Raw genomic sequence first — 27610 nt, forward strand, 5'->3', positions numbered from 1 at the left:
ATGGGCTCCGAGTGGGCATTTTGTCATGTTTTATATCGTTCAACTAATACAACACGCAAGTTGTCCGCGAAAGAGGTGCGCGCGTGCTCCCTCTGGACGCTGGCGATTGTTTGCTCCTCTTCCCACTTCAGCAATTAGCCACAAATGTTGTGAGAGGGGCGGGGAAAAAAATACTGTAATAGGACACATTGGAAGCAGCTAATGTTTCAAAATATGTATATTAGCAGCAGCAGTAGTAGTATTTTGCTACTTTGTGTTTCTATTTTGTGCATTATAAGTAGAGAGTCACTGATTGTGTAATGGTACTGACCGTAATCTGCCTTTCGCTCGAAGTTAGCTGGGATAGGCTCCGGCTTTCCTGCAACCCTTGTGAGACTAAGCGTCTTGGATAATGACATGACATAATATAAGTAGTACTCATAATAGTTGCACGAGTATTATGGTTGCATTTATTAATAGTGACGGCGGCCTTCTTTCGGCCACACGTTGTGCCAATTAGGACTTAATTGACGACGGAGCGGCTTGAAAGTCTCGCTGGACTTGACCGTTCCGGTGTTGACGCAGCAAATGACCGCCGTTTGTGTGTTCTTGCCTATTGTATTGATTTTCTTCTCCATCTTCTTACTTTTTTTTCCCGCATTTCGCGTCCGTCCGACTTTGTCCTCCAGATGTCTGCGTGAACTCCAGTTGCTCCCCCGACGCTGTCACCCGACATCATCGCTCTTCGTTGACGCAAAAAATTAGGTAATGAAATATTGATTCCCCCCCACGCTTAGATTCATATTGATGCTATTAGCTTTACTTCGATAAATCACCCCAAGTTGGGAGGGGACAAAGAAGACATGATTGTGTGTTCATCTGCTCGATATCATCTTCAACATTCAGCACCTGCTAATTGTGCCGCCTTACACACTTTTATTCACAATATGTTCTCCACAGTTATTAAAATAACTTGGGGTAGTACCAAGGATTCAACTTTTTTTTTTCTTAAATAGGCTTGCACCCCAATCTTTTTTTAAAAATGAAGTTTTAATTTCTTTATTTTTCACGGCCATACACCCTAAAAATATTGTACGTCTTTCTTTTGGATGCAGGGATTGTTGGTTTATAAAACCAACAATGTATGGTTCTTGTTCATTTTTACATGATGCATGTAAATCATGAGGCTCTTATTAACGATGCACATGTAATTTAATACGTCTTGGGATACTCAGCGATTTTTGGCCTTTAAAGGAAAGGTCATACTCCTTTTTGAATAATCATCTTGTAAATTGTGTATACGTATTCCAATTAAGTTGAGCTGTTGTGTAAAGCATAAATAATAATAAAGATTTTTTAAAATATATATTGTATCATAATTTTTTTAAAGTAAGGAATTTTTTGGGAAAAAGTATAGTGACAAAAAAACATGACGTATACTAAGGGATTTTTAAAAAAAATGTTTACTACAGCATTTAAAAAAAACATGATGTATAGTAAGGCATTTTTTTAAAAAAAACATGATGTATAGTGAGGCATTTTTTAACACGAAAATATTTTTTGACATTTTTCCAATTATATGTAGTTGGGCATATTTACATTGATTTTTCAAAAATGTATGTATACAAATACCATACTTTCTTTAAAATAGTACGCTTTTTTTTTTCCAAAAAATATTTTCAAAAATAGAGTGGATTATGTTTAGGTACGGATGAAAAATAAAAAAAATACAATCACATTGTATTGTTGTATACAGGTACATAGAGACTGTAATGTGTTATCAACAGTATTAATAAAATGTTATGCGAGCATTGAGCATTTATTTTAGCCGTTTGAGGAATTCTGTTCTGTCCCGAGGTGATATTACCGCAACATCAGCACATGCACAATGATTATTATTAATGATTGTTGTACAGTTTTTGAAAAACAACCTAACAAAATATAAATACAGATCATATTTTGAGCATAAGGGTAGCAGCAAACTCATGGTGCGCATTGTACATTGGTAGAAGGGTTTCCTGATTTTTTTTTTTTAGGTCAACTTTGGGGGTGCGCATTATACTTCAGAACGCATTATGCTCGAGAAATTACGGTATATGTACGTGTGTGTGTATGTAGACATTGTATGTAAAGAGACACACACACACACACACCTGACATGAAGTCATGGTAAGTAAGGAATTAAAAGTAAGTTGCTTTTTTTCTCTTTTTCTTTTGTAAAAGGAAGACATGTCTAGTCAAGCTTCTTTAGTGGACATACAAAAAAAGTATTCACAGCTTTTGCTCTGTACTTTGTTGGCAGCAATGACAGCTTCCTCTCTTCTTCTTTCTACAGAACAATTTCATTTTCTTATGAAAATGAAAACGTGGCGATGGGTCAGCGGTTCAAATCCCAGCTGCGACTCTCCGCTGCCGACGTGTCCTCGGGAGAGAGACTAGACCCTATGTTGCATCCAGGTCAGCACTGTGAAGTTTTTTTGTTTGTTTTATTATTATTCACTCACATCCTCCCTCTTTCCAGAGGCTGTGGTATTTACTGTACAAAAATATCATTAAAAAATTTTAACGCACAAATCTTACAGACACGCTGCAAATTAGGAGTAAGAACAAAAGTCTCCCTGCGAAAATAACGTCACCTTCTTCGTCATCACAACCACACAAAAATAAACGGTGACAGCAGTCCCTACATCGCGCCCCAGTCAGAGAACATATGTCAGGCCTCTGCGCTCGAAACGTCGACGAGCACTTCTTGCCGTCATGATCTCTGGTGTCTGGCGGGCAGCTAAGTGATGCTGTCACGCAAACCCGCTCGGAACACGACAAACACGACGTGACAACCGCTTGCTGCTGCGAGGACGCCGCGTTTTAGTTCCTCGACTTGACGGCGTCACGTTGGATGGCCCCAACCAAAAAAAAAGTGTCTTTTTTTTTCATTTGAAATGTAAAATTGTCATGAAAAGGATCAAAACACATTGGAATGGTACGTTTCTCAGCACATCAATCCAATAGTTGTATTTAAGGAAAAAAAAGTCATCGTGGCGATCAGCTGGTAAAGCGTTGGCCTCACAGTTCTGAGGACCACGGTTCGATCCCGGCCCCGCCTGTGTGGAGTTTGCATTATCTCCCCGTGCCTGCATGGGTTTTCTCTGGGCACTCCGCTTTCCTTCCACATCCTAAAAACATGCAACATTAATTGGACACTCTAAATTTTCCCGAGGTGTGATTGTGAGTGTGGCTGTTTGTCTCCATGTGCCCTGCGATTGACTGGCGACCAGTTCAGGGTGTACCCCGCCACCCGCCCGATGATAGCTGGGATAGGCTCCAGCGCTCCCTGTTACCCTTGTGAGGATAGGTGGCAAAGACAATGGATGGATGGAAAAGTAATCGTAGTAAGTAAAGTGAAGGCCAAATTGTTCCTATTGTTGTGGGCTGAATTGGCAAGAGCATGGCAATATTTCCAAATGTTAAGAGTGTTGCTGCCACCTTTTGGTTGGAAGTCTAAACTGACAGCCAACGCATAGTAATACATTATCATTTTTACCGTTATTAGTGTTTAAGTTAGTGCGAGCAGCCATTTTCAAAGAACACTAGTTGTCGTAGTGTTAAGGTTAGTCTAGAGGAAAACTAAGTACGGCAACAAAAAGTAAACTCAAGCTATTGTTAACGTCTTTTTTTATTTTCCTTCTTGAACATTTTAAACTACAAAGTACTTAAGAGTGTTTCAATTCCACTCAGAATCAACAGAAACAATTAAATAAAACTAGAATGTACAAATTCTTAAAAAAAAAAAAAAAAAAAAAACAGTACCCGTCACTCATGTCCCACAAATTTGATGGCTTTTTTTTTGTTTTGTTTTGTTTTAGTACAAACACATTTTGCATTTGGGACATTAATATGGTACAAAACTACAAGAATGAACACACTAAAGTCTGCAAACACAAAGACGTTAATCCAGGAATGATGTGAAAAACAATACAAAAATCAGTCTTTGGACCTGAACTTTTCCTGGGAACAAATCAAAGCGCTCGTTTGAAGATTGAAACTGGCTTGTCTTTCTTCTGCCTGACACAATTCATCCTTTTTGTGCCCTATGAGAGTTTGGCTTCGTTGTTCCAGTTGATTTTTGTGCAGATATTCACGTAAAAGAATTTTTGTTTCATTGACATTTCTTTTCTCAATTGATGATGACCAACTTCTGTTTGGTAACAAACCAAACTAACTGTATTAAATCAAATGTTAAAGCCATTCTGGTCATGTATTTTTGCAAAGAGTGTGACCCGTTAAAAACCAAAAATGCGCGTGAGATTTGTACTTGTCAAATGGAGTTTAAATTTAAAAAGACGTGGGGAAATGCCGTGAAACTGACCGTACGAAAAAGGCCCGGAAAAATGGCCGCGCACAACAGAGCGGCGCGACCACGCAAGTCGACTTGAAGGCGATTCGCCGCTAAAGTATCACCACAAAACGTTAATTTGATAGGGCTCAGACAGGAAGTAAGTAAAAATAACGCGCTTAATCATACCAAACGTCACATTTGATTTGATTTAACAGCTCATTTTCATGTAAGTGGTCTGTACAGTGGGAACTGAAACGAGTGCTGATGGGTCCACCTTGCTGTGTTACATATTTTCCACATTTGTCTTATTCTGTCAGGATGGCGGCGAGGTGGGGGTCTTTGATGGTCTTCACGTTCCTTTATGGAGTGACCCTGAGGTGGAAGTGGAGCGGCTGGTCACCTGCGGGAGGACACGGCTCAAGTTCATGGCGCTCAAGCGGAATAGATGAATGACGTGTGCGGCGTTTGAGTCTACGTGAGAGGGGGGCGTGAGCTGTGGCCTACAGCAGCTCCGGGAATGGCATGCTCGCTGTGTGTTGAATAAATGGCTACAAAGGTGATTGTAGTTCCTCTTTCACGGAAGCCAGGGCATTACAGCCCATTTGCTACATTGACTTACAAGTTCCTATGCGTTCTGATTAAGCTCGGAACTCAAATCAAGGTTATCCACCGAGGTGAACGGAAATGCTATTAATCTGATTTTTTTTTTTTTTTTTTTTAAAGAATAGCACCATTTCCTCAAGTACAGCAGTCAGTTTCTCCATCTTTTCAGAGATGGACAGTCTGCTACTAAGATAATATTTCCTCACCCTTGACTGGTGTTAAAGGAAAATTCCGGTGGTTTGGAGTAACAATGTATCCAATATGTACTCCATCTTGATAATGTCATGTTAAATCCTCTCTCATTTAAAAGTGTTTTGAGAAGATTTTTATTGACAATTACAAATTTTCAGGTGCGCTGCCATTTTCGCGAGTCACATGACCGACGTGCCGTCCCAAACGCTCGATTACATAGGACACCATTTACGCCCAGCACTGATTTATCGGACTGATCCTCATCTGATGAAGAAATAGTATCGGTTGATCGGGAAGACGGAGCTCGCTCGCCGGGGAGAACCATCCGAATATTGAACATTATTCACAGCCACAGATTCAAATTTGTATGGAAGTATTCCTCCGTCTTCCCGATCAACCGGTACTGCTATTTCTTCATCAGATGAGGAGAAATCCGAGAAATTGGTGCTGGGCATAAATGGTGTCTCATGTAATTGAGTCTTTGTTGCAGCACGGCGGCACACCTGAAAATTCGTAATTGTCGATAAAAATCTTCTCAGACTATGAAATGAGAGAGGATTTGACATCACATTATCAAGACAGAGTACATATGACATGACCTATTGGATACATACTGAATTTTCCTTTAAAGCCTCTATCAGACACTTGTACCGCTTCACCAGGTGAACTACACACTTTGCTCCCATTTTTCATTCAGTGGATGTCTGCTTTTTCTCAGCACTCACGTTCCTCGAACCCATAGTTAAAAAAAAAAAAAAAACACCTGAACATCAACTGGACAAATGTAAAATTGCTTTGCTGCGAAATAACAAATGTGAACTGATATACTGAAGTTTCTCTCTTTATCGTTGAAGCTCGTTTTGTAATAAATTTGTTATAGCGGAGGAGCACTTTCAAACAAACTTACCTGTTTGGAAGCTTCGGAGGAGGAATGGACTTCATTTTCAAAATGTCCGTTGTGCCGCAACGCCGCTGCGAAGACAGAAAGAAGCGTCGCAAACTTCGTGAACATTCTGAGGCGTTCTGGAAATTTGTTTCAAGGTGCTCCTTCCTTACCCTGCGGATCCAACCTGGGGTCCACAAATCCCCAGTGCTGATAAAGAGCCGCCAGCTCGTGCGGACTGTAGCTCTTGAGGAGGCTCACCACGTCAAAGTCCGGTGGCGTCTCCGGGACTTCGGCGTCAGTCTTGGCCTGAGCGTAAAGCAGCGGTTCGAAGTAGGCCCGGTGGCCCCACATGCTCATGGCGGCCCAGAGGTCGGCCCCTTTGGGACTCGGCGAGGGGAGCCTCTGGGGGCGGTGTCGATCCGATTTGGAAGACGCGCCGCCGTGACTCAACATGAAGCCGAGGCCCTCCTTTGGAAAGGTTCCCTCCGTCGCGGTTCTACCGGAGACACTTTTCCCGGACGAGCTCGCTTTGCCGGCGCTCTCCGTCGTGCGCTTTTGCTCTGACTTCGCCCTCCCCCGAGAATCCGAAGCTTTCACCTCCTTGGCCTGAGGCTTGGACTTGGCACCTGAATGGCTCTTAGCGGCCGCCTGCTTGGTGCTGCTCCCTGCTGGCGCTTGCGTGCGCTGGCTTCTGGGCGCGGGCAACGTCGGGCAGTCTTTCCCTTCGAGGAAGGGCGGGGGTCCCGTGCGCCTCCACGGGAAAGTCTTTGGAGTCCGGACGCCGTTAGTGAACGGCGCCCACTTGGGGGCCGCTGCGCTGCGGCTGCCCACCCTGTGCGACACCCGCTGATGGATCCACAGCACCTCGGGGTAGCAAGTGGCGTGGGAACAGTACGGACACTGATGCCTCAGCAGACCTTCCTTTTGGACCCAGTCCGGTCCTTTATTGCCCGCTAGTGACGACAAGTTGAGAAGACTTCCTAAATCGCTGCCCGTCCTTGCCTCATAGTCGCTAGACATCTCCGTTTTAATGTTCAGCTCATTGGGCAAGCCGGGGTAGGGGTTCCAATACGGCTGACAAAGCAGCGCGCTCCTTTTCCGGAGGTAGTCCACGTACCTGGAGCCCTTGGAGCTACTTGGGCCGGCCGGGTTCTCAGACGCCGCGGTCGGTTTGCCGTCCTGGTGCTGCGCGTGCACGTGAGCCCTGAGTAGTGAGGCGTCCGCAGTGTGGAAGTCGCAGTGCTCGCACAAGAAAGGCTTTTCATCTGGAGGTTAGGACAGAGCCGAAGAATTTGTGCGTGTAAACATGGGGAACCAAAGCAGAACTTCATCTTCTACAATAATTCCACTGCCAACTATGTACTATACTTTTACACACACAAAAAAATAAACCACAAAACTATTCAAAATAACTAATTCCATTTTAATTCCCCCATAGTAGAAATGGGTCCATTGGATAAAGGTTAGGAACACAATGACTGCAATTGTACTAGATTCCACAAGAGGGCTCTTTAGCCAAGCAATGAAATGTGCATGCACCAACCAGAACGTTCACTACTGAGCATTGAGTATTTAAAAATAATAATAATAATAATAACTTTGTCTATTTTGTATATTATTTTTCCATTATAAAGGTATTGGAATTGTATTGTTTGTCGAGTGTCAAGTGTTTTCTTTGTGTCTATTTTTGTATTTTTTAAGTGTAATATTGGACTGTTCCGACCTGTCAATCACTATGGCACAACATGGTATTTTGTCTAGTTAGTAGTATTTGTCATTTATTTTTGCTTATTTTCCCAATTTTTGTTTATTTTTCTATCAAATATTTTGTCTGCCTCACACAATTTTAAATTTTATTTTGAGGCAAAGTTCCTCATTTTCCTTTGTCATGAAATGTTTGATTGATTTGTCTATTTTCTAAATTCTTATCTTGGTCTATTTTGGCAGATATGTCACCATTATTTTTATCTAATATTTGTGTATTATTTTGTCCATTTTTTATTATTTAGTATTACCTCTTTGTAACCATGATATTTTTCAGCAAATGTTTTTTTTTTTTTGTAAAAAAATGTTTTGGACTGATATTTTCTTTTTTTCACTAATATTGTTTTTTGTGCATAAATTTTTAATGTACAATTTTGTCAACCATTTTTATATCATAACTATGATATTTTGTCATATTTATTTCACACTATTTTTTATATTTTGGGGTACATTTGTTTGGTGGTTTTTCTCCTGTTGTTTTGGCAAATATTTTTTGTATATTATCCAATATTTAAGTGTATTTTCACTTAATATTTTTGTGCTTTTTTTTGCCTCGTATTTTTTTTTTTTATAAAGCATTGATTGTTACCTTCTTGGTCCTGATTCCTGTTGCCTTCTTTGTCTTTGCTCGTTCTGTGCTGCAACGCCTCGTAAAAGGCTTGCCCAAGCCCGTTGAGCAAAATGCGCTCTTTCTGGCAACTCTTCCTCTCCAAGGCGGCCTTGGCAGCCTGCTCGAGGCCGGTGTCGCCCTTCTTCTTCTTGGCGCCAGAAGCGGGCACATCGATGGGCTTCCTCTTCTTCTCCGGCTTGGCGGTCACGTATTGACCCTTCGCCGTGTCATAGGCCACGTCGGCGTCGGCGAGTCGCTCCTCCCAGCCGACGCACTTCTCGGCGGCTTCCGCCAGTCGCCCCCTTGTGGCTAACTGCCAGGCCTGGTAGCTGCACAGGGGATCCAGCTCTGGGATTCTCCGGCCCAGATTCCTTTCCACTTGAGCATCCTTCAGTGCGACGCGGGTGAGGTTGAGGCTTTCCAAAAAATGGTTTTTAGTCACCTGCGAGGCCTCGAGGTCTTGCGGTGCCTTCTGGCTGTGTTTGTGCAACCTTTCGTGTAAGTGCAAGGTTTTGCTGTCCGTGAAGAAGTGGCCGCAGTTACCGCAGAGCTCGTAGAGGCACTCGTCGTTGGTGAGCGCGGCGGGGTCCTGCGGCACTCCGTTGACGGTGGCGGGCGGCTCGTCGCTCTTGCCGCCCCGCATCTGCGCTTTGACCCGGTGGATGCGCATGTGACTCTGCAGGAACCACGCCTGGCGGAAGCGGCGGCCGCAGATGCGACAGCCGTGATCCTGCGCGCTGCGGTGCCGCTTCATGTGCGACTTGAGTAACGGCACCTGGGCGAAGTCTTGACCGCAGACGCTGCAGGGAAAGGGCCCGGCGTCCGAGCACTCTGGCTCCAAATCTTTTGCTTTTTTCTTGTTTGGTTTCTTCTTCACAGCCTCGGGAGTGTCCGGTATCTCCTCTTCCGTCTGTTGGTCGCCGAGGCCAAACAGGCCCAGCTTGTGGCTTCGGATATGCGCCTTGAGGGTTCCCTTCTGCGCCGTCCTGTGGTCGCAGTAAGGGCATTTGTACGGCTTTTCGCGAGTGTGCCGCCGCATGTGCTGTGACAGCGAGCTCAGGAGCGGGAAGCTGCGGCCGCACACGCCGCATGTGTGGCCCGAAGTGGCGTCTTCCTCCGTCTCGGCGTCTCTCGGCGGCGCTTCCTCCTCCCGCCTCGCTTTCGTCTCCATCGTTGGTGTAGCTAGTAGATGACTTCGCTGACAAGGTTGCTTTCAGAGAGCTAGGATGTCAAAACACGCGGTAGGCATCACTGCTTTGGGGTCATCCAGCCATTCTTCACCAATCTGCAGACTCTTTGTTCAAGTAAACCTGAAACACATGATTACAATTGTCAGTCTTCTGCTAAGTCTATGATTAAAAAATGACTAGACTTGCAACATTTTTCAAAATATAAACAATCACTTGTCCGATCTTCTTTTTTTTTATTTTAAGATAACGTGCTTGATGGTGGAAGCCTAAGTCACTCCATAAAAAGCTGCAGTTTAGAATCTAGTAACAAGCTTTTAGCTAAAAGAAAGGAGAATGGACCTTTCCGAGCTGTCAATCACTTGTTTAATAATAGCCAATCAGATAGCCGCATTGTCTTAACCCCTGGCTTGACACGCCCCCCTCGCCGCATTGTCCCACAAGCAATGCTGGTTGTCAGTAGCGTGCGCATGGAAAAGTTAATGTTACGAAGCAAGTGGTCCTCAGAACGTGCAATTCTGATGAACGCTATCTTGCTAGGTTACAAGGGGCCCGGTTGATTAATTTTCCAAAGCCTAAAACACAATTGATGAAGTGTCTACGATGGATTAAGGCTCGCTGAAGACCGCACGTACAACCAAATGTGGACAATATCAACAAACACAAGGCTGTTTGTTCGAAGGTAAGGGAGGGAGAAGTAACTAATCTTGAGTTTGATTTCATTATTATCAGTGCTTTATACATTGCAGGAGAACAACTTTCACTTTGTTAGCGTATCACTGACCTGTTGAATGAAGTGTGTCATGTTTTATGCCGAAGAGTCGGGAGCGTTAGTGAGACGTAAATGCGCCATGTCATGCAAGAGAAATTTCTATTTGCCTATTTGTATCGCATTGAACTTTTAAGACAAAGCACTGGGTTCCATTTCGACCCAAGTCAAATGAACACACCCACTCGTTTATAAAGACTACAATGATATTACTCGTGATCTTTCCAAGTAAAAAGTAATCACCCTGCTTTACATGCGCCGTACGATTCCACTATTTTATCCTGTTGGATTTCAATATGAAGTTTGTGAGGCGTCAAACTTTCTTGCATCGATCGCCAACGTTTCGCTCTAACTCTGACATTGCGTCCTGCTCCATCCAAAATCTTAATTCCGTGTACATATCCTTGCGTGAAATAGTTCAGACCTCTCTATAAAACCCTCTTGGACATGTCTGGCGCATTTGGTAAAAAAACATACCGCAATGTCACCGGGAATACGCGATAGAGAATCTACTTCAAACCTGTTCTGCTCAGTCACCATTTTGGAGGATTGTGGGAGATGGCAACTGTTGCTAAGGGTGGGTGGAGCTGAAGATCGCCAGTCGGAAAGGTCCATTACATGTGTATTTTGAATGTTGTAATTGGAACTTTGCTAACTTTAAGACAGTGTGTACTTTTTCCAATACTTATGTATTTCTATATATTTTATCGTATACTTCTGGGGGATGGGGGTTCTAAAAAAAAAAAAAAAATCAAGATGTGATTATCAATAAATTCCACAACAATCACAATCAATTAATTACCTCATCGCCTTACAACCGTTTTCAAGAACCCGCTAGTTCCTTCTTCCTGTTGTAGCTACTATATTTCACTAGTAGCTCATCACATAATAAACGAGGGGGATATGAGCACAAGCCCTTCGCTGACAATCCATTTAGGACAATTTGCAATTACAGGGGACTCGAGTATAACCTTTGTCCCTCGCTGGTGGAGAGGCGCCTGTCCGCATGTATTAGAGCGCCAGCCTCTGTCCAAATTGAGTGTGTGAGGCCAAGCATGAAGAGACGTATTCATTCCTGGGCCAACGAGGTTGGGCCCTCGGGGTCAGCACACTCTAATTCACGATCAATAATCCATTATGACCCAACTTTGGCGCGCACAGAAACACAGTTACTCCGGGGCTAAGTGCTGACATGACAGTCTTGTTTGGTGGCATGTTAAACATTGCTGTTTAATGAATGACTTGAATGCTGTGTAGACTTTTCAAACTGGTGGGGAATGATGATCTCTGAGGTTTAAGTAGCTCTGAGACACGGGCTTGTGTGCACAATGGTGCTTGTTCTGAACCGGGCCGGACATGTGACTGGGCCAAACACATGGTGACTATTCCCCCCCCCCGCTCTGTGAAAGAACATGTACTCTGTGGCTGATAGCCATCCACGCAGTAAAAAGTAAAACCTGCTATTGTGTCGGCCGCACCAGAACTGTCACATCGCCTCTCGTCTGGGCCCCCGCTGCCTGGGTCGGGGGTTTGAGGGGGGGGGCTCATTGTTTGAGCAAGAGAGGCCGTGGCCTGCGTGTCACCACAAGAACAACAGACGACTCCGCCCGGCCTTGGGCCTTTACTTGAGCGCGTCAAAGGTAATTTTTCTAGGGGGGGCGATGGGGGAATGACGCTTATCAGCGTCGCATCTGTCCTGGAATGGGTTTCGTGTTAGAGTCTCGTCTCGTCAGCAGGTGTTTGCTGAAGGCAGACGCCGTCAGATTAGACTACGGCTAATGTGGCACGCTGTCCTTCGAAAGGGGGGGGAGGGAGGATGTGCACGGGAAACTGAAGGGTGGCAATTAGGGGGATGAAGTCAACAGATGGGAATAAACAGGCCATCAGTCTGGGGGGGGCATCGCCGCTGCGGCATTAAGAACCTTTGTCAAGGCAACCCACAAAGTGGAAAACCCCTTAAATGTCAAGCTGAAGTGCCGTCAGCAGCGGACGCACCTCACAAGACTTCAATTCAGACAGTATCAAAGGATTAACTGTGTTTTTGAACGTCAAGTAGGCGGATTCAATCAAAGCCAAAAAGACTCTTGCGGTTCCAAATACTTTTATCCTTTTTGTCCAGCGAGTTCTTCAGTGTTACAATAGTCAAAGATGAAAGCCACGCTTAGCCAAAGCTGCTACTGACAAACAATTGTTTTTTGCTTTTCGTTGTCTGAGATGGTGAACAAGACAGTGGGAAGATGTAGACTGCAGCGTTAGCTTCGTAAATGTTTCACTCATTACATTTTTTTTTCCACAATTTACACACAGCCCCCCGTGCTGACAGAAAAAAAAATTGTTTAAATGTCTCTGGAATTATTAAAGAAAAACTGAAAGAAATGATTTTAGTAATTGGCTGCAATATCCATCCATCCATTTTCTTTTGCCACTTATCCTCACGAGGGTTGCGGGGAGTGCTGGAGCCTATCCCAACTGTCAACGGGCAGGAGGCGGGGTACACCCTGAACTGGTTTGCCAGCCAATCGCAGGGCACATTAAGACAAACAGTCGCACTCACAATCACACCTAGGGGCAATTTAGACTGTTCAATTCATGTTGCATGTTTTTAGGATGTGGGAGGAGTGCCCGTAGGAAACCCACGTAGGCACAGGGAGAACATGCAAACTCCACACAGGCGGGGCCGGGATTGTACCCTGGACCTCAGAACACCGAGGCCAACGCTTTACCAGCTGATTCGCCGTTCCACTTGGCTGCAATATAAAGAGTGTAAAATTTAAGATGGTCTGAAAACATTCTGTCCTCAAAGTTGATTTTTTGATCACACATCAGTTTTTTCCCCCCACAAATACTATTTTCATTCTTGGACCAATACTTTTGTATTTTTCATCTAGAATGTAATACCTTGTACTTTAGAATCTTTTTGTGTAGTTTTCTTCTCTCAAAATTTGTATTTGCATCCTTTTCCTAGTATTTCTTTCATCCTTATCACATTTTTCATCATTCTTTAAAATATTTTGACTTTTTTCATTCATTATTTTAACATGTCTTTTTGTCTTCAAGTTAGTATTTTGTGTGACATATTTTGACCATCATGTTTTTTTTTTATTTACGCTTTTTAGATTTCATTTTTAAATGGTCTACATATTGTCCATCCATCCATCCATCCATTTTCTTTGCCGCTTATCCTCACAAGCGTTGCGGGAGTCCTGGAGCCTATCCCAGCTGAAGTGGTTGCCAGCCAATCGCAGGGCACAGGTTTGCATTTTACTTGTGTATATTTTTTAATGTTTCAATATTGTTGTAGTATTCTTAGTATAATCGTGCTATATACTAGCCATACTTCTATGACAGTTAAATGTCTACGACGAGTACCAACACTTACAACAAAGCCTGTACGGTTCGCAAACTTTTTGCCTGGGCTGTGGGAGAAACTATTCCAAGTCATTCAAACGGGATGGCGGCCGACCTCCGCGGCACAAGCGAAGATGCTCAGTTCATATTAGCCTCTGCAATGTCTCAGCATGCATGATAAATCCAACCCTCTTTTCGTCTCTCTCTAGATATTCGTTTGTGTCCTTTTCACCTCTTGTGCTAGTAGTGCCTTTGGATGTGCGTAAAGTAATGTTGCTCCGGGGGGGCTGTGCTCATATCTTTTAGAATCCCTCGCGCCCCTTTTCTCTCCCTTTTCTTTGGCAGATGAATAGGCATGTCCAGTCAGCTGTCCTCGCATTGATTCATCCTGACGTCCCACAACCAACTCAGCACAAACTCCCTATGGTTAGGCCGCCGTGTGCTCTCATGTGTGCGTGACTGTGTTCTTGCATGAAAATAGCCACTGCCGGTGTGCGTGTTGCACCAAAACCACGGGTGTCATATCTTGCCAAGGACTCGAAATAGCATCATAAGTGAATTTGATTTTTTTTTTTTTTTTTTGCAGAACACACAAAATGGCTGTTGTAGCTATTTTCAGGGCCACATTTTTTTTTTTTTTAAATCTGTAACCAGGTATGATAGTAAAGATAGTTGAAAAATATATCAATGACTTTAGAGATGAGGTCATCCAAATATTCCCAACAAGCAGAAGCAAGCGGGCCCGTGCCAAAGCTACCGCTGACTGGAGCGCGATCACGTGACCGTCCTTATGTTTGTGTTCAGAGCCGCGCTCGCTGGCTTGCTAAGCCGCACCTCGCGTCCACTGTTTCCTGACCAATAATCCTGTCTGTTTTCATCAAGAGGCATGAAACAAAAAAAAAATGTAATACACAACGTCGAGGCTTGTTTTGCTCGCCGAATGTTGTGTAAATATAAAGCCATTTCCCAACATCATCATCAAATAATCTTCTAAATTTGCAGCCCTGAACAACAATGTTTGTGCCAAACACTGACTAGCTTTTTGCTCCAAATTGGCTCATTAGAGGGTACAAAAGTATCACATGTTACGTTTCATGCTTATGGGTGTGTTTTCAAACAGAGCACACACATCTCTAATTCAAAAGGGCTCACGTGTACACATTATGAGGCCTATAATTTAGAAATACAGGCAAGAAATCATACCGGACTAAATTGCACAGCAACAAAAGACACCATCTGATAGCTTTGACTGGAAGGAATAAGCGGGCTGAAATCAACTTTAAAACAGGGCCACTGGACAGTGGGGATTGGGGGCTGGGGGGACATGAATCCATCACCCAGAAGAAACAACAATGGAGGAAAACTGAAGACTAGTGTAAACTTGCAATGATAATCATAATCTTTTTAAGATATCTGAGAATTGTGCCTTTAATGACTTTGACTGGAAGTAGAAATCAGGCTCAAAAACCAGTTTTTGGTCGAGTCTCTTCGGCCAGTATGTCACAAATACATAAAATGACATTTGTTGGTCATCGGAGTGAGCAATATGTCCAATATAGCTTGATATTTTCCCTAAAGAGTGTCAAAGATGTATACAGTTAGGTAGGCGCACAAATCAGTCCTCCAGCAGTTCTCAGCTGGTTCCTCGAGCGACTTAGTAACAAAGAAGCTGGTGTGGGCAAACAGCCTCATCTACCTAACGGATTAGACAACAGCCGTCTCCACGGTCAAATAACTTTAATGCACAATTTTCCCCGCCCCCTTTGCCAACCCAGTGCGCAGTTACACAACATACACGGGGGATTATTACTCCTCATGGCACCAGGCAAGCTGCTTCGCGAGTGGCCTTTTATCATGAAATCAAAGGCGCGCGAGTAAAGGTCAAACATCATGTACAGAACATCAACATGGTCAAACATTGCATACAGAAACCTGTTAATTTTTAACTCTAAAATTTAAGATAAGATGGAGCATCGTTGGTGTTCGGGGCCAACTTTTCCCATTGTGGACCCCCACTCCCTTTTCAATGTGGATTGGCTGGTGTGGGAGACACTGGCGTATAATCTGCGGGCATTAACTTGCTCTCTAAAAAAAGCACTCTCAACAGGGATTAGATTATCGCAGCAAGGTCAGTGTCGACTTGCCGCGACCGTTTCTCTCGGCAGCGCTCATTTGCCTCGCTGGTTTCCCCGTTTAAACCCCCCGGACTAATGTGCATTTCAACACTGCATCTGACTTCAGTCCCTAAATGTGCATTACATAGTAGAATTTAAAACAATGCTGATTTTTCAAAATTAAGATTAAAGGTGCTAAGTGTCCAACCAAAAACCAGACTAGCAGAGAATACCAAATATGGGCAAAGACCAGTTGGAGAGATGAAGAGATGGACTAGTAAACACGGAAGAGAAAGAGTAGTGGAAGCAAAAACTAGCAAAATAAAACCAAAACTAATGATGATAAAGCCCAGCAAAGACTGGGAAAGATGAGTGAATTATACCAAAGAGGAGCAAACAATTGCAATGAAGAGCAAGGACAAGTCAAGATGAAGAAAAAAAAAATAGTACAGTACATGGAAGGATAATCAATAACAAAAAGGTGGAGAGGGAAAATTAGCAGACTATCAAGGACAAGTAAAGACTCTCAAAGATGAGCAGAGCCTAGTGGTATAAATAAACCAAAGGCCCATCTTACTTGCTAGCAGTCGTTTTAAGTTTATTGTAGTTACTTGACAGTCATTTTTTTTTCCGTCATTGAGAGAAAATAAAATTGACTTTGGACTTCTTATTTATACACCAACCTTGACCTAGTTATTACTTGTCTATGATAACAAAACCTGAGGCACATCCAAACATAGCTGCTTTGTGAATTATAAAATATGATGGACTATGACTATAACATATCTATTCCACTTACATGACAGTGCCGACGTATAAAAATGTCTTTTTGGCCCGCACTGATCAAGGTAGAATGATTGCGGCGAGGTAAGGTGATATGTGCTCAGCCATTTTGCCCTGCTGCATAGCAGAAGAATGACAGCTGGCACCAGGGTTTGGATTAAGTTTCCCCCATCAGGGCTACTGCATCTTTTACACCGCCCCACTGCTCGGGAATAGAATGGTGCTATAGTAACCCGACTCCCTCGCGCACCCATCCAATCCCGTCTTGGCCCTCGACGGGGTTAAACAGAAGACGGGATATGCGAACGCCTTACTCATCGCCGCCACCCTCCATCTGGATGTCTTACTTGTTGTTCCTGTGCACCGTTTAAAAAGAAACCCCGAAACTCAATCAAATTGTATATGATAGAAGTCATAAAATCATGCATTTCACTAGATGCTATGCTAACCATGCTAGATTGTTGTCAATGCAATTTAGTAATACGTACAGTGGCAGCTCAACAATCAAACAACCCGTTTGGACACCTAAGAAGCTATTTCAAAAACATGCACGACTTCGTCAAATCTCACGTGACATCTGAAGCGCGGGTCACCGACCTTTTCGAAACAGCAGCGCTACATTTTGGGTACTAATTCATAAAGTCGACAAGTGTCGAACATCTGAATTAAGTCTCAAATTACTTGGGAATATATAATCTCATTTTTTAAATAATAATGTCATTTAAATGTAAATTTATGTTATTGTCGTCATCATCTTGTATCAATGACCAGTACTGGTTCATCATGTGCTACAATACTGAACTTTGAACTAACCCCCCCCCCCCCCCCCCCCACGGTAAATAGTCATTTTCAAATTAACACCAATGTAAGAGTGATTTAAGAAGAGCAAAAAAAAATGTAAATGATCCCATTTATTAATATTTTTTGAGAATAGCAACAGAAAAAAATATATATATATTTTAAGAAGAAGCCCACAGACTGCTCCTTGGGGTCAAGACGGTACCCACGGCCACCATGTTGGTGACCACAGAGGCTAGCAAACATGAGACACAGCATATCACGTGAGAATGCAGCTCAGTGAGCATCTGAAGGTTTAACGGGTGTCACCCCACCACCACATACCCCACCCTTTCATCACTAGCTCACGAGAGGCTGGCTGCTTGAAAAGTAGATCTTGGGGTAAAAAAAAAAAGTCTGGGCACCCCTGCTTTAAGCAATGATAACAGTTTACTTTAGAGCAGATGAAATGAAATTTGTGGCGCTACAGTGCAGAATAAACAAGTTATACTGTTGTATACTCTAATTTGAAGAAATTTTTGGCCCTATTTTCCCCAACACACACAAAAAAAAATTATTCAGATTTATTTTTCAAACTTCTTAGTAAATTATGTTCATTTTGAAGTGCTCATTTCACCCAGACTGAGCATTTTGACACACTAACGTTTTTTCTGTGACGTTGCTAGTAACAGAGAACTTCATTTGCTTCCTTTGAATGGATGATTATGCCTATTCATAATCCCTAACAAGGTCTGAAAACGTTTTTTATAGATTCATACACAATGCAAATCACTAAGTCAAGACTTTGTCATTTTAAAGTACGACATATTAAACTACTTTTGAGCACAACTGCGTTTTTGGACTGCCCCTGAAAGCAACAGTAACCTTTAGCTAGCTGGCTAGTTTATTTATCCGACAAATGAGTGAAGCAAACCGCTTAAGAGCAGTTAACAAAAATGTCAGCATCTGTGGACACACATTAAGGATGGCCTTTCCCCCCTCCTCACATCTTCCTGTCTGCTCAGTCTGTTCCCATCCCCCATCCGCTGCCCAGACCCCAGCCCCCTGACCCAATCTCCATGATTAAATCATTTTTCTTTAGCCCAAATTTGCCCCCCCCCCTACCCCCACGCCTCCCATCCCCATTACCACCATCCCGCCCCCCTCTCTCTCTCTCTCTCTCTCTCTCGTCTGGTAGATGGCCCGCACCCTCCTCTATTGATCGTCATGCTGAGGAGATTACCCTAATAGCTGGGATTACCTCCCCACATGTTGGGTTGGCCACATACGGCAGGGTGGGGCGGGGATGGGAGCGCCAGGGATGAGTATGGAAAAAGGAGGAAGGAAGTGGAATTGTCGGCTTCTTTATTAAAAAAAAAACATTGGATTGACAAAATTACGAAAACTACTTAATAGCTACTACACCTGCAATTAGCTCAGGTCATAGATTGTGCACTGGGGGGCATTAAAGGCTCAACGTTTTTTCCGATTTGAACCCTGTTGCAAACCAAAACAGCAGCACGTAAGTGAAGACCAGAAATGATTGGAATGACTAAAAGAGTGAAGACTATTCTCGTGTTATCAATATAATCATGATGATCTCACCAACATTCCAGTAAATTTAGTAGTAACTCCACAATGTTCGCACCAATATTTATGTATCGGTGATTTGTAGTCCTTTTTATTTTGCTCAAAACTACACTTATGGCTGGCCCAATATACAGGTATACAATCAAAGTAGTAGAAGTGGGTGATCAATCAATTTTGCCTCCGTTTCCTCAAGATTATAATCGTCAACAAAAAGCCTTCAATGATCTGTGGATTATTACGACTATAACTAATTCCAAACAGGTCTAAAAACGAGGGAAGATCACTATCACGCCAAGACTTTTTATGCTTTTCTACAAAAATTTGACAATTTGCCTTCACGTGCTTCATGCTTAATCAGCAATCCCATTTGAAATACTTCTGTTTAATACAAATTTTTACAATTCCTGATATACGTACATACTGTATCTGAAATATCCAGTTCCATTTTGCCTCCATGGCTTCAAGGCATGAATCAACAATCCCACACTGATCAAAGGATTATGATGCCTATTGCTCGTCCCCCAAAAGTTCCCAAAACATCTGTACTGAACCATACACAATGTAATGATGAATTTCAGTAGTTTAAAATTGGATTTACATTTTCTTCTTCTGGGTAGGACATGATTAATCAACAATATTATTCACTGATTTATGTGTTTATTACTGATCTAGATTGTCAACAGATGAGGCTGGAATCTCTAGCATGACTGCTTCAGATATTTGTCTTTAATATGTATGAATATTTATGACTGTTTTACAGAAGGGAGGTATGCATGGATGTAGCTGAACTCTCCAGCTCCATTTTGCCCTCCATTGCTTCAAGACACGATTAATCAACAATCCCACATTGATCAAGGGATTACGCCTAATACCGGTGCCAAAACAGTCTGAAAAACATCTGTATTGATCCAAACACACAACAGTCTCAAAGCGTCCACTTTCTGTATGACATTTTCATGCGGGGAATGTGGTTTTTCATCATTATAGATGCTTTCCCGGGCCTAATCATGAGACATTTTGATGGCGCTCCTATTCTGATCGCTAATCCCCATTTAAGAGCCCCCATGCAATCCTGTGAGGGGGGGGGGGGGGGGCAAGCAAGACACAATTGGTGCTGCTTTTCTCGCTAAACATTGTGATAACTTGAAACACGTTTGACCCCAAGGGGCTTTCATGAAGATGTTTCAAAGAGATGCGAGAGCGATAGATGGGGGTTGGGGGGTTTGAGACAAGGAATGCCTGTTAATCCACCGCTGATCCGCCACAATGGCAGCCTTGTTTGCGCCAACTTTGTTGACAAGATGACGATGGACGAGATGAAAACGATAAAACGGCGTGAAAGTGAGGAGGGGAAGGGGGGAGGGAAAAGCGGGAGGATGGCCAGCAGAGGAAGATTCTTGTCCCGGGACATACCAAAAAAAAAAAAATAAAAAAAGCGACAAGTAGCTAACTCCTAACTGGAGTCGAACTAAAGTATTCTTACCTCGCTCGGATAGCTGAGCGCGGAGGAATCCCATCACTACTCGTTAACAATGGCGACATACTTGATGTCCTCAACTTTGTCGTCGTCGTGGCCGTCGCAATCACGGGCGGGCAGGCGGGCGGGCTCGCTGCACCTGAGCCGGCCACAGTCCCTCGAAGCCAGGGCTGGTGCGGGCGGTGGGCGCCGTCTCGTTCCTGGAGGCGAGTGACGCGGGGGATAACAATATTAACGTTAATAACAGGCGATGGTGAGCATCTCCGCCTGCTGGCTGCGTGCGTGCGTTCGTGCGTGAGCGCCACCCCCCCAGCAAGTAGACGGCGCCGGTGGCTGCGCTCTAACTGTGGCCGCTCACCTTTTTGTTTTGAATCAACTTGTTTTACACGGAGCCCTGGTCATCAAAGGAGAAGGCTACAAACTCATTGATGACTTTTTTTTTTTTAAAGAGCCAGTACCTTTAATTTAAAAATACGTGACGTCACCAAAGATTGACCCATAGATGTCGATGTATTTAACACTGCATCCAGCAGTCGGCGTCGACATGATAAATGTAAATAATTACAATTATTGAAATGGTGCGACAATGCAGGGCGAACACTACAAATAGGAGAGAAAAGTGATTTATAATTTTAGTCTCAAGGGGACAGTTAAACTGCTAAAGTCATTGATGGCCCTTTTAAAGAGACAGTGCACCTGATATTTCAAATACGTGACGTCACTATAGCGTTCACTATCCAGGCGATGGCGTCGTTATGAAGAAAAAAAAATGACATACAGTGATGATAACCATAGAACAGGACATGAACAATGTAAATAGGAAAACAATAAATAATTTGTCCCATAATTATACAAACCTCCATACCAAGAAGTTGTACATGTAAATCCATCCATCCACTAGGGTCACAGGCGTGCTGGAGCCTATCCCAGCTATTTTCGGGCGGGAGGCAGGGTACACCCTGAACTGGTTGCCAGTCAATCGCAGGGCACATATAAACAAACAACCAATTTGCACTCACATTCATATCGACGGGCAATTTAGTCTTCAATTAATCTACCGTGCATGTTTTGGGGTGTGGGAGGAAACCGGAGTGCCCAGAGAAATCCCACGCAGGCACGTGGAGAACATGCAAACTCCAAAAAATGTTAATACAATAAAAAAAAAGTCCTTTTCAACTTATATTCAATTGAATACACAACAAATTATTTAATGTTCGAATTCATAAACTTAGGTTTTTTTTGTTGTTGCAAATATTCACCCATTTTGAATTTGACGCGTGTTCCAAAAACCCCCAGGACAGGCCACTGTGTTGCAACACCGTTCCTTTCAACAACACTCAAAAGGCGTTTGGGAAATGAGTACACTAATTGTTGAAACTTTGTTGGTGGAATTCTTTGCCATTCTTGTTTGACGTGCAACTTCCTTTGAATTCATTCATTCATCTTCTATATCTCTTATCTTCACTAGGGTCGTTGGATGGATATTGATGATTTTGTATTAGTAGCAGCACTAGTTATTATTATTGCATCATCTACATTCTTGGACACTATGTAAATATTCATGTATTTATTTTCATCTGTCACCTGGATTCTAGGCGGCAAAGATGACCACTAAATCCAGCAGATGGCGCCGTTATGAAAATGAATCAATTTGCATTACTGTATAATAATAGCGTCTGCAATTAGCTGGCGATCAGTCCAGGGCGTCCCCCCTCTCTCGCCCAAAAGCAGATCGGATAAATTCCAGCACACCCAAGATCTACATAATGAGTGATTATAGCAGGACATAAATAATAAATACAAGAACTCAATGCAGTGATAAACTTTAGCCTGTAAGTGTCAGCATTTGTCTATCTAGCTAAGAGCGTAGTTTTACTTTATTTGCTTACTAATTATTATTTAAAACATTTTTTATTTTTAACACGCGGGGAATCCCCCCCCCCAATTCCTCCAAATCTAGTTTCCACCCCCACAAAAAAAATTAAAAATCACATTTTGCGGTGTAAAGTGGCGTGAATACTTCCCAGATGCATGTTTAAGTAATAGTAATGGATTTAACATTTTACAGTTCTGGGGCTGAAGTGTTGTGGTTTGATGGTTGTGTGCAGTTTGTATTTTAATGCAAATGACTTTTTTGTTTGTTTGTTTGTTTGTTTGTTGACAAAGTGGCATTCATCAAATTGGCCACCCCGCCGTCGCCTTCTTCCGCCCATTGCCACCTAATCTCATTTGCTCATACACCGCTGATGTTGTTTCCACTATCAACGATTGCTAACGATGACTCATTGCGGCCGCCTCAGCTAACTCTGGTGTATAAATAGAAAATAACAGATTGCATTTCACTAAAATTGAAATTCCCCTTCTTGGTCCTAAAAATTAAGTAGAAATTGCATTTTTTTTACATGTTGCACCCCCGTTAGACTTTAAAACTTTACACTTGAAAAATTATGACAAACAGTGATACATTTTTAATGCAATAATGTATATAAATCCCAAGGTAGAATCACATTATGTTACTAGAATGGTATAAAAATGTCCACTTTCATCTTGTTTTCCATTAAATGTTTCAGCTTCAATTAATTCAATTAATACTTTCATGTGAATAAAGGGATAGAATTGTTGCATTACTCTGCTTTCAACACATTTTATATTAAACGGAATATTCAAAAAGATTTACCAACACGTTAAACTCCTCTATAAACGGCAAAAAAATAGGTCCAAATTACTATCTATCCATCCATTTTCTTAGCTGCTTATCCTCACAAGGGTCACAGGGCAAATTAATATAATGATGCAAAAATTTAACCCAATCCCAATTTTCAATCAACCAATTAACATTTACCATTCGTTTTAATCTGTGATATTTTAAATCTTACAACAGATTATACCTCTATACATTAAAATCAGATTTACTTAGCATACCCCGAAAATGTTGCGCAAAAATGGGCTCGATTACACCAAATGATTTTTAAAGGTATTGGGATAGGGACGTTGAATAATATTCATATCGTACAGGTGTTGCCTCGTAAATTTCAAAGTGGTGGAAAATTCCATTCTCTTCAACTCAAAAGTGAAATTCATGAGTGAATATCGGTTCATTGAACAATTGGAAAATACTTTTCAGAAAGCAAATTTCTACATCAGCAATCCCAATGACATTTTTCACTTCTTCCCACCACATTGTAATGTATGGAGACGCACCTGCATCGACCATTGCCATCCCATAATAGTGAGCGCAGTGGTCAGACCGGGTCATTTCCAGCGAGGAAGCGGACGGGGTGGAGCATCAACGCGGCGATAATCGCATTGTTGTCGTCCAGCGCCTTGGAGAGAAGTTCCACGCTGTGCGCTGCAGAAGAACACTTGCGAGGGGGAGGAAGAAAACACAATCTGGATCATTTGGTAAGCTTTCAATTCAACACGTAAAATTTGTTATACTTAACTACTGGTGAATATTTTTTCTTTGATCGAGAGAGCCGAGATGAGATATATGGTGAATTGCGCCGAATACCAAACCTAGAAGATTCCATAAAGCTGTTCAGTTTTGATTGACACTCTCAAAAAAGGTAGCAATTTAACAATATGTTAATTACTGTGCTTGGATATGATCCTGACAATATGAAATTTAGAGTTTACTAGGTTACCTGTAATGGCAATGAGAAAAGTGTGCGATGATAACCATAGAGGAGGAAATGGCAAGAGTCGGGCAATAATTTCATAATAGGAGTAATACCGATAAAATGATCAGTCTGCAAATACTTGCAATTTGCTGTTCTTCACATTCATGTCAAAAGGTGACTAGTTTTCCCTCTTTTTATTTTATTTAATTTTCCAAGTTGATTTTGTATGGATGAATCTGTTCATGTTGGGCACACTGGTTGTTGTTTTTTTATTTTGGATTTTGTTCTGGACCTTGCACGGCTGAGTCAAGATTACAGAGTTACTCAGCCATTGGACCTTAAACTTTAGGAAGAACTATTTATGAACAAAAGATGAAAAATTATTATTTTTTACAAGTGTAAAGAATTTGTGTCCATTTGAGTGATGATGTTGATTTTAAAGTTTGAGCTTCCGACATTTAGTTATGATGTGAATAGGAAGACATTTGAGCCTTTAAAGAATTATGCAGGTTTCTTTTCAAGGAAAGCTATATTTTAATATACTGGATAGTTTTATTTATTTATTTACAGTGATTAACTGTTCTTATTTGCAGTCAATTTTGCATATTGGTTTACTAACGTAGCGCTGTACAGCATTTTGGTACATTTTTAAGGTTCTGTTATCGTTTTCCTATTCCTTGAATTCTTTAGCGAAAAGCAGTACTGAGCAACATTTTTGTAAAAACAAAAAAAGGACTTTGATTTGAATTATTTTGACTCGTGTCGCGTGTTTGAACCAATCTTCTTGGACTATTTGTGACTATCTACAAAGTATGCATGTAGGATGTGGATAGGAAAACCCTTGTTTTTCCAAATCTTGGGTATCTTTTAAGATAACGATAACAGAAAATATTGAACAAACTATACAATGCTGCTGTTTGTGAATTCACCACTTGTTGGGTGTGTGTGTGGGGGGGGGGGGCGTCCTATATGCCCTTATTCGTTGAAACACTCAGGTACTGCTCAGGTCAAAGCCCTATCTAATCTAAAATCTTTGGTGCCAAGGAACTATTTCGAAGTGAGGACAGGAGCTTTATTTAGTCAGGCCTTGCCTTGTCCAATAGAAAATTGGGGTTTTACCACCATCTTGTGGCATCTATCGACAATTATAAACATTATGGGGGAGGTCATTTACTTGCAGATTTTTGCCATCTGCTGCAAGGCTCAGTACCAATCCATCCATTCATTTTGGGACCGCTTATCATCACTCGGGGCCGGAGTGTGCTGGTGCCTATCTCGGAGACTTCAAATTACCCGTTGGTGTAAATGTGTGTACGAATAGTTGTTTAGTAAACTGTGCCATTGGATTAAGGGGGAACCCCGCCTCTCGCCTGCCCAGTCAGCTGGAATAGGCTCCAGCACGTCCACGATACGGGCAAGTGGTACAGAAAATCGGTGGGGATTTTGTTAATGTGCAGCACAGTTTCGGGTTTTGTGTCGATTAGTTTTTCACTTCTTAGGTCGCCACCTGAAACTGATATTATCAAGGCTTTTGGATGCTTATTTATTGATGTCCTACATTTGGGTTGATTTGAATGAAGACTGCAACGTCAGAGTCTTCTTTAGTCAGGACTAACCCTAACCCGGCTTTTCAAATGCATAACCTAAGCTAAATTGCTATTAAATATGATTATGATATGACCATTTCCAAATGTCAATTAACTAATATGATGTGAAAAATTGTCTGCTTGAGATGAAATCGGATTAGCAAACTCTGCGGCTGACACTTGGGTGTAATTTGTTTATCTGACAAGACTAATCCACTTATTTTCTCATGAAAGCGCTGCGCCTATTCCGCATTAATGATTTCCTTTTCCCTTCCACGCAGCAACTGACGACTATCATCTCGCAAGCGGCCACCAGGCATCGGTGACCTGGATCATGCCCACCAGCGACCACAAGCGAATGGAGCTTTTCCGAAACTTCCTGACCGGCTGCGGCGTGGATCTATCGTGCAACTCCTCACATCTCCTCCCGCATAACATCAGCTCTTACACGGGAGGCCTGGAGCTGGCGGGGGACGGGTCGCCGTGGTTACGGATCATCATCTCCGTGTTATACTTCGCAGTGGCCACGGCCGGCGTGGTGGGCAACCTGCTGGTGTTGTTCCTGCTCTACTCCACACGCACCATCACCACTGGCACCATCAACTTCTTTGTCTTCAACCTGGCTCTGGCGCACCTCCTGTTCTCCTTAGCGTTGCCCTTCTGGGCGATGGACATTGCGCTAGACTACAGCTGGCCCTTCGGCATGGTCACGTGCAAAGCCGTGTCGCTGCTCACTGGCCTCAATGTGTTTGCCAGCTGCTTCTTCCTGACTGCCATGAGCTTGACACGCTACTGCTTTGTGGCCACCGCACTTAAGCCCAGTGCATCACCTTGCAGTCGGCCTTGCACCTCGCCAGTGGTCACGGCTATCATATGGGTGGCAGCCTTGGTAGCCGCAACGCCCCGGGCTCTGTTCGCCGACTCGCGCAGTGTGGGAATCGGCAATGACACAGCATGCCTGCTCCGGTTCCCGGACGGCACTGCCTGGCTGGGGATAAACCAGCTCCTGCGCGTGGTTTTTGGATTCCTGCTCCCGTACGCCACCATTATCCTGTCGTACCTGCTCCTGCTGCGCTTCCTCTGCCGCCACAAGCTGAAGGGCAGCAACTCCCGGCGGAAGGCTGACATCTCCAGGTCTGTGGCAGTGGTGGTGTTGTCCTTCTGTGTCTGCTGGTTCCCGTACAACATCCTCACACTCTGGACTGCCCTGATCCAACTGGACATAGTTGATATCAGTCCCTCCTTCTATGGGGCACAGACCTACTTCTTCCCCTTGGCCAACTGCCTGGCGTTCACCAGTAGCTGCTTCAACCCGGTCATCTACTGTCTGGTGCGCAAGGAGTACCGAGCGGCCCTACGCAACATCTTCTTCAAGTTAAGTTTTGCCATCATGTCCAAGATGCCTTATGCCGTCAACACTGACGAGGGTTCGGAGCAAGCGGGCCCGCTGGCAATCCCTTTGAGCAACATGCCCAGTCACACAAGCCAATCGGACTCAAGGCCATGCGCACCCTTGTCAACAATACCAACAGTAGTCTCCACTTTGTAGCAATTATGGCTAAAGTGGAAACCTTCAAATTCAACCAAGCTCAGTCCTGTCATGTTCCAAATGGAATTTCTCTATGGGATTAATTATATCTGGAGTCCTATCCGAATTGGCAGGATGTGGAGTTGGGGTTAGCACGTCAGCCTCACAGTTTGGCGGCTCTGTATTCAAGTTTACTAGTGTACCAAGTGACCCTGTGAAACGTCTTTTTCAGGCTGAGTCAGGGTGTCATGTCCAACATGTCCTATGTCGTCAACTCCAGTGAGGGCCAGTTGGTTATCCCCCTTAGGAACATACTCAGCCAGATAAGCCAGTAAGACTTGATTGGTAACACTCTGAATGGTGGTCTCCAAAATTGCCATCTCGCGCCACCGTTTCTTTGCCTGTATAAAAGATAATATGTACATACACTTACCAGCAAATTGTGTCCCTTCACGATTCTT

The 27610-nt window shown here is 43.1% G+C and overlaps 2 protein-coding genes and 1 long non-coding RNA gene across 5 annotated transcripts; 2 read left to right on the top strand and 1 right to left on the bottom strand.

Annotated features, from left to right (window-relative positions):
• Positions 1-530: 530 nt before the first annotated feature.
• LOC133498207 (uncharacterized) lies at positions 531-4767 on the top strand. Its single transcript, XR_009794239.1, has 3 exons — positions 531-744; positions 2315-2436; positions 4633-4767. It is a non-coding gene; the product is annotated as an uncharacterized LOC133498207 (long non-coding RNA).
• On the bottom strand, positions 4496-23745 carry LOC133498188 (zinc finger protein 516-like). 3 transcript variants are annotated; one of them, XM_061814745.1, is made up of 6 exons: positions 23617-23745; positions 20422-20615; positions 8350-9680; positions 6167-7261; positions 6018-6082; positions 4496-4715 (listed from the first exon to the last, which is right to left on the bottom strand). In XM_061814745.1, the coding sequence occupies exons 3-6, from the start codon at positions 9539-9541 to the stop codon at positions 4665-4667; spliced, it is 2403 nt and encodes an 800-aa protein (XP_061670729.1). In that variant the 5' UTR covers positions 9542-9680; positions 20422-20615; positions 23617-23745; the 3' UTR covers positions 4496-4664. The 3 variants fall into 3 exon arrangements, with proteins under 3 accessions (XP_061670729.1, XP_061670720.1, XP_061670710.1); XM_061814736.1 differs by lacking the exon at positions 23617-23745 and adding an exon at positions 20774-20888; XM_061814726.1 differs by lacking the exon at positions 23617-23745 and having other exon boundaries at positions 20422-20764.
• Positions 23700-27275, top strand: LOC133498201 (relaxin-3 receptor 1-like). Its single transcript, XM_061814756.1, has 2 exons — positions 23700-23817; positions 25903-27275. Exon 2 carries the CDS (start codon positions 25956-25958, stop codon positions 27168-27170), a length of 1215 nt encoding a protein of 404 aa, XP_061670740.1. The 5' UTR covers positions 23700-23817; positions 25903-25955; the 3' UTR covers positions 27171-27275.
• The last annotated feature ends 335 nt before the right edge of the window (positions 27276-27610 follow it).

This window comes from Syngnathoides biaculeatus, chromosome 1, assembly GCF_019802595.1.
Source record: "Syngnathoides biaculeatus isolate LvHL_M chromosome 1, ASM1980259v1, whole genome shotgun sequence".
Taxonomy (NCBI): Eukaryota; Metazoa; Chordata; class Actinopteri; order Syngnathiformes; family Syngnathidae; genus Syngnathoides; species Syngnathoides biaculeatus.